The sequence below is a fragment of the Rhinoderma darwinii genome, chromosome 4, assembly GCF_050947455.1.
Source record: "Rhinoderma darwinii isolate aRhiDar2 chromosome 4, aRhiDar2.hap1, whole genome shotgun sequence".
Taxonomy (NCBI): domain Eukaryota; kingdom Metazoa; phylum Chordata; class Amphibia; order Anura; family Rhinodermatidae; genus Rhinoderma; species Rhinoderma darwinii.
In genome coordinates, this window is record NC_134690.1 from 204722360 (window position 1) to 204730394 (window position 8035).

General features: G+C 40.9%; 1 protein-coding gene across 1 annotated transcript in view; it reads left to right on the top strand.

Moving 5' to 3' along the window:
* The window catches only part of LOC142759668 (cytochrome P450 3A9-like), a 59324-nt gene extending 57291 nt beyond the window's left edge, over positions 1 to 2033 (top strand). The window contains exon 13 of the mRNA XM_075862091.1: positions 1168 to 2033. Within this exon, the coding sequence (XP_075718206.1) occupies positions 1168 to 1257 (90 nt within the window). The 3' untranslated portion in view covers positions 1258 to 2033. The remainder of the gene's footprint in view (positions 1 to 1167) is intronic.
* Positions 2034 to 8035: the final 6002 nt, after the last annotated feature.

An 8035-nucleotide genomic window follows, 5' to 3' on the forward strand; every position in this document is an offset into this window, starting at 1 on the left:
TTTAGTGTAATGCATCATGCACACGAACGTTTTTGTCGGCATCCAAGTGGCACCCAATAGTCTTCACAGATCCCCTCACTTTAGCGGGTGAATCAGGTCTGTGAAAAAATTATCCGAGTCTCCGATTCGAGGAAAGATAGGACATGTTCGATCTTTCCTCGGATCACTGACGGAACTCGGCCGGCGCACAAGGTCGTGTGCATAAGGCGTAACTTTATAAATGGTTTTTATTAAAAAATCATTTTGACTTTTTCAGCTACAGCTACTTTGTATTCTGTATACAGAGCAGCTGTATCTTGCTCTGAATCCTGAATCCATCAGGTCAGCGAGACTGACGGCTTCGCTGACAGCGGGTCCTGCAAGTCTCTAAAACGCAGGATCCAGTTGTCTCTCGTGCTTATTATTTCATTTCTATTACTTTGGAAATACAATATTCCATCGAGCCAAAATATCTTGGAACAGTTGTTATCAATCACATCTAAGTTATGAATGGATCCGGATTTCAGTTCAAGATACAGCTTCTATGTAAGCTGTATCTGAAAAAGTAAAAATAATTTTTAAGAAAAACTAATTACAAAGTTACACTAAGAACTAATAATTTTTTTACATTTTTTTTTCTAAAACAAAGTATTCAAAGGTTTACATAGCCTTTAGTATTAAATACACTGAAGTTCCTCAAATGCATCTTTGTGCATACCAATACAATCCCCTTTCAGGTCTCTATCCATACTCTTGCTATTTTGCCACCGACCTTCTCTCAATTTAAATACAGGATGTTTATATATGTTGTTGTTTTTTAAATGTGCCCCCTACAGAATCTTGCTAACGGTTTCTGTATAATTTTACATGTAGTCCCATTGAGAATAATTGGACATATTGATTGCCTATAAACGCTGCAGTCCATGTTGATCTTGGTATAATGCTATGTACTCACATGCAAATTTCTCATACAGACACTGGTGAGTGTGGACTCCTTAGATAAAGATTATAAATAGATGACTTACATAATTTATTCAGATATTTATTGCCTAATTTTGGTAAGTGTTTGTGAGGCCATCTATATTCATATAATTTTCAGTGAAGGGAGAGAATGACAAATAAAATAAATGTATCATATCGAAGTTGTATTACGCTGCTATCTCATTTTATGTTGTTCTGGTTTTTTAGATCCCAGTGGAGTTCAGCAATAAAGGCTTCATTCAGCCAAAGAAACCAATTGTTCTGAAGTTTGTGTCTCGAACTACAGCTGATGAGTGATCAAAAGGATACAGATCATGTGTGTCCACTGTCTACGGATGATCCAATTTACCACATGTAGCCTAAATTACACATGTGGATTTTTTTATTTTTAAAGTAAAAAAACGTATAACGAAAATGCAAATGTTGTAACAGTTCATGCAATAGTTATTCCCAATGCCTGCCGTGTCGGAACATTACTGCGTTTTAAAATACTGCTTAAGGATTCCTATATAAATATGTACCGTATATACTTAGATAACAGTTACATTCACTTATGTATAAGGTAGAACACCATCTACTAACTGGGGGATAGTTCTTTTATATTTGTATGCTGCTTCACATAGATACTCTATCGAGGGGAATTTATACATTTCCTGCCATAGAAAAGTCACAAACAGCACCAAATTAGCAATTTGCAGTAAAAAGGTGGACGGGGCTTAATGGAAGGGGCAGGGTCACCCGCAGCCCAGCAAATGTATCATAATTAACGCCATGGCTGGCGTAGATTTCACTTTCTGGCGCACAAACTGCCAGAGATGTGCCTAATATATTAAAAGGATTGCGCCTCTTAATAAATTGAAGCCTTTTTACTTCAACTTTATATTAAGACTGCTGATTGAATCGCTAGTATTAATACATTTACCCAATGTGTTTATTTTGTTGAAAGGAGCTTTATTTACTTATGGCTACCATTAACAAGCTGCAGAGGCCCACATGATCAACTACCTAGTATTCCAGTTTCAGAAAATTATTGTTATTTTTTGTATTATAAAAAGATATACAATTTTCCAATATACATTCTGTATAATTTTCTCACAGTTTTCTAGTTCTCTGCTTGCAGGCATTCAATGGGAACCTTCCTTGTGTACTTCCAGTGGATAAACCACTGTCCTGGTCATGTGATAGACACACAGGTGTTGGGATCGTTACAGTTACAGTATGTGTATCAGAGCTGTGTCTTGTAACGATCCCAGCACCTGGGTGTCCATTACATGACCATGGACAGACCATGGATATGCCATAAATAACCCTTTAAACTCACCATACACATTATATAAAAATCGGCAGAAAGATGGACGACTAATAGGTCGTCCATCTGTACTGAAGGTTGATTTAATCACCAAACTTACAGATACATTTTAATCTTAGATTTATCGTTCGATTTAAAGAACAGATACTCAACCAATTAATGAATAAAATAAGAAGACTAGAATAAAAGTGCTTGCATTACAGTCTCGTTCATTTCCATGGGAGAAGCATTGACACATCCGTTTCATTCTAGTAACCAAACAGCTTGAGCTCATGGGCACCCACTGATTACAACTTCTGCTAAGCCTCAAAGAAATTTCAGTTTAAGTTTAATTTAAAAGGGGTTATGATGATATGACTGTTCGTCCTGTGACGATTCCACTGTACTCTATTGTACAAGCAGGAGCAGTAGTACAGCAGGGTCCGTCACATGACGAAGAGTTGTATTGTCATCAAAGAAGCCTGTGCAACTAGACTTCCAGTCCCCCGGCAGTGCTATAAAAAAAATCTATGAATCAGCGTGACGGGGGACCGGAATGTATATTAGCGAGTGTGCTCACATACTGCAATGAGTACACTGCTAATACTTTTTGGTCCCCACATAACCCCTTTAAACATAGTTCACAAGGGGTAGATTTGTTGCAGAGATTTCTGCAAAATAAAATCTGTTACATACATCTGAATGGCAAACTCCGTTCAAATGAATTAGACAGTTGCAGAAACATTTTGCCACCAATTTACACAGGCCCACTTTGGCCATAACAACGAGTGCCGATCAACGGGACCGCTCGTTGATCGGCACTCGTTTCCTCCCTTCACAAGGAGCTATTATCAGTAATGTATGGGGACAAGCGATTGTTACCCTGTTTACACATGGCAATGATCGGGAACGAGTGTTCTGTGAACACTCGTTATCTTGATAATTGGCCCATGTAAAAGGGCCTTTAGAGGGGTTTTCCCATCAGGGACATTTATGACATATCCACAGGATATTTCCAACAAAGCAGTAGGACAACAGCACACGTCTCCAAATCTTCAAAAAGGTTTTATTGTCAAAACATCTTGCGACAAACAGGCAACGTTTCGACCCGTAGTGAGTGAAGGGTCTTTCTCAAGCCTTCACTCACTGCGGGTTGAAACGTTGCCTGTTTGTCGCAAGATGTTTTGACAATAAAACCTTTTTGAAGATTTGGAGACGTGTTCTGTTGTCCTACTGTTTTGTTGGAAATTACATTATGCCAGAGAACGTTTGCCTGGCTTGACAGCGTGCACCGCACCAGGAACTCGGGACTTGTGCTGCTTCAAAAATGTCCTATTTTTGGCTCAATATCCACAGGATATGTCATAAAAATCAGATGTGGGACCCGCCTCTGGGGCCCGCACCCTTCTATAGAACAGGACCCCCTAAAACCCGTTCTACTGCTGTGTTCCCACTGACGCATGTGATTTCCGACCATGTAAGATTAAAACAGCGTAGCTCGCTGAGCTACGCTGTTTCCGTAACTCCCATAGTGAATGGCAGTTACGGAAACAGTGTAGCATGCGAGCTACACTGTTTCTGTTACTGCCATTCACTACTATTCAACTTTCGGAAACAGCGTAGCTTAGCGAGTTACGCCGGTTTCATCTTACATGGTCGGGAATCACAAACGTCAGTAGGAACACAGAGCGGTAGAACGGAATTTAGGGGACCCTGTTCTAGAGATAGGTGCAGGTCCCAGAGGTGGGACCCGCATCTATCTGACATTTATGACGTATCTGTAATGATGGGGGTAGGGAAACAGACAAGTGAGCCCTAATCTACCCGCCACTCAGTCCCTGCCTACTTGCAACGACCCGCCCTAGGCGACGGGGTACAACTGGGCGACGGTCCCTACGCTCAGTAAGTGCACGACAGACAAACAGACAAGGGTACACAAAGCTAAGGGAAATGGGGCAGTTGCCCACGGCAACACCGTGAGCAACAAGAGTGGTGAACGAGCCGAGTCAAACCAGGAGTGTACGAGGTACAAAACGCAGAGCAGGAGAGTAGTCAGTAAGCCAGGGTCAGTATGAAGCAGGGTCAAATAGTTAGAAGCTGCAGCAGGGCCAGGAAACCACACGAAAAGAATCACAAGCAAAGGAGGAACAGGAAAGACAGGTATAAATAGACAGAGGGCGGGAGCTAGCTCCGTCTGGCCAGGCTGTGATAGGCTCTCCCACTCCTAAGCCTGCCATCCTGAGTGGTGGAAGATTGAGTCAGTCTCAGAGACATAGACTCAGGTGCAGACTGATTACCTATGGGCGTATACACAGAAGTTGTGCCTGGCAGATCCTTTACAGTATCCTGTGGATATGTCATACATTTCCTAGATGGGAACACCCCTTTAAGTCAAGAGAGCACATCATTACAAATTACTGACAAACACAATATCTGATGTGTAGTCCAGACAACATCTAAACTGCTTCTAAGCCGAGTGAGCGGTGTACGGACTCCTAGACTTTCTATGGAGCCCGTACACTGCTCCAAGGAAAGCCAAACAGAATTGAAGCGGCACACCGCTCACCCGAGCACTTCTGCTGCTTCGTTTTAGCGACTAGTGGGGGGTCTCAGTGTTCGGACCCCACTGATCAAAACTTCTGACATGTCAAAAGTTTTTTTAAAAGTTGTTACACTTTAAAGAGAATCTTTCACCTGCCCACAGATTTGCATTTGAGTGCAGCGTGTAATGGGGAGGGCTGCACAAACTCTGGGGCACTTTACATTTTTTTTTTCCTACCCTCTTTCCTTACTTAGATATCGGTGCCGTAATGTTTGGCGCCAATCTTTAAATAACCCCATGAACTGCCAATGGGGCGGTAATTGGCAAGGGGGCGTGTAACATTGCTGTGACACTGTCCAATCAGCTACGGACAATGTCAACAGCAAGAGCTGGAGAGGAGAGCATGTGCACGTGCACACGCTCTCACTCTTCAGCTCTCGGCAGGCAAGTACAAGTCTGTAATCTCAGGTGAGAGATCAGTCTTGTCGTCCTTGTCTGCCGAGAGCTAAAGAGTGAGAGCGTGCGTGCGCACACAGCTCCGATGCCATGAAACAGAAGAAGAAGAATTCACACTCTTCTTCTGTTCCTTAGTGGTGGCGGAGCAGTGATGTTACACGCCCCCTTGCCAATTACCTCCCCATTGACAGTTCAGGGGGTTATTTAAATATCGGGCGCCAAATATTACAGCACCGATATCTAAATAACGAAGGAGGCTAGGAAAAAAATGTAAAGTGCCCCAGAGTTTGTGCAGCCCTGACCATTACATGCTGCACTCAGCTGCACATGTATGGGGAGGTGAAAGGTTCTCTTTAAAAGAAAGGTGTTATAATTTTTTATTTGATATGTTTTATTTTATGGTCCTAATTTTTCTAATTATTTTAATATGTTCCCGAAGGTAGCTATTTATTCATATGTCTGTGGGGGCAGCCAACTTTATTTTATTTTTTCATACTGCTAATTTTTGTTTTGCAGGTTCTGCTGGACCATTTGGACTACGTCGTAGATTCGTTGGACTACTTCGCTGATTTAAGCTTTTTTTCTTTTTTTTAAAATAAAATGGTTAAAGTGGATTGTGCGCGTGCACAATAAAATAAATTTCTTTATGTCTCTGTTTTTTAATACTTCATTACAGCCTTAGTAATGGCTGCTGTCTGATTGAGAGCGTCCATTACTAAGAAGGGGCTTAGTGTTAGCCAGTAATAAGGCCATCACTAACCCCTATTATTACCCCGGTACCCACCGCCACCAGGAGTACCGGGAAGAGCTGGGTACGATCCAGCACCCGACCATCTGAATTGAAGGGTACTTAGTACCAGCCTGCGGCCACCCATCAGGCTAGGAAGGGACAAAAACCATGGCCCTTCCCACCCTGGTAATGCTAGGCTGCTGCTGCTGCTTTATTGTATCTGGCTGGCTATGAAAAATGGAGGCGATCTCACATAATTTTTTTTTCAATTTATTTAAAAAAAATGATGAGGGGTTTCCCCAATTTTTCATAACCAGCCAGATACAATAAAGCAGCTGCAGCCTAGCATCCCCAGGGACACTTTTTTGGCCCTTCCCAGTCTGATAATACCAGCCTGTGGCCTAACCGTCGTTTCAGATGGCCAGGTACTGAATCGTACTCGACTCTTCCCGGTATCCCTGCTGGCAGTGGGAACCACGTAATAATAGGGGTTAGTGATAGCCTTTTTACTGGCTAATGCTAAGCCCCAGCCTTAGTAATTGAACGCTGTCAATCAGACAGCTGCCATTACTAAGGCCATAATAAAGTATTAAAAAAAAACAGACATAAGAATTTTTTTTTATTGAAATTAAAACTCCCCCATGCAACCCTCTTTCACAATTCTTTTTTTTTTAAAGTAGATCATTGAAGTAGTCTAATGAATCTACGACGTAGTCCAAACAGTCCAGCGGAACCCACCCAAAAAAAGTTAGCAGTATAAAAAATAAAAAAAATATTTATTTGCCACAATAGAAACCCCTGCTCCGCCATTTGCTCTTGTAGGCCACAGCCTGGTTTAGGCCTGAGGCCTACAAGAGATCGGGAGCACGCTGATGACGTCAACTGCCCGGCACGATGACGTCACTGCATCATGCCGTCCACGCCGGGCCACTGAACTCGGTTAAAAATCATAAGTCAATTAGGTAATAAAAAGTGGGCATAGAAGATGTTAAACCATTTTCAGTGTTAATGCGTTGCTGATCTATGATACTAAAGTAATACAGTAAAAAGAGTTCTTTAAATCTTCTCTATACATTAAACAGCACTTTACAAATAAACAACAAATGTTTTCCTATTTAAAATAAAATGTATATATTGCGTGTTTGATGTGTAAAGCCAGTAATGAGAAAACTCTGATAGATTGGGGGGGGGGCACCTTTTTATAGTTCGCCTCAGGCAGCAGAGGGGCTAGGTTCACCCCTGACTAGGGCCACATGTGGTGTATTTCTAAAATCTGCAGAATCTGGGCAATAAATATTGAGTTGCGTTTCCCTGGTAAAACCTTCTGTGTTACAGATTTTTTTTTTATTACAAATGAATCACGGCAAAAAAAAGGAAATTTGTAAATTTCACACCTACTTTGCCTTAAATCCTGTGAAATTCCTAAAGGGTTAAAATACTTTCTGAATGTGGTTTTGAATACTTTGAGGGGTGCAGTTTTCAAAATGGGGTGATTTATGGGGACTTTCTAATATATAAGGCCCTCGAAACCACTTCAGAACTGAACTGGTCCCTGAAAAAATGGCCTATTGACATTTTCTTGAAAATATGAGAAATTGCTGCTAAAGTTCTAAGCCTTGTAACGTCCTAGAAAAATAAAAGTACGTGAAAAAAAATGATGCAAACATAAAGTAGACATATGGGGGATGTTAACTAGTAACTATTTTGTATTGTATTACTATCTGTTTTACAAGCAAACACATTTAAATTGAGAAAAATGGTAATTTTTGCAAATTTTTGCTAAAATGTGACGTTTTTCACAAATAAATATTGAATTTATCGACCAAATTTTTTCACTAACATAAAGTACAATATGTCATGAGAAAACAATCTCAGAATCGCTTGGATAGGTAAATGCGTTCCGGAGTTATTACCACATATAATGACACATGTCAGATTTGAAAAAATCAGCTGTGCCACAAGGCCAAAACAGGCTGCGTCCTAAAGTGGTTAAGAAACTAATTAGCGTAAATCTAAAATTGTTCATAACTTGCTCAAAAATTATCGTTTTTCAAAATAA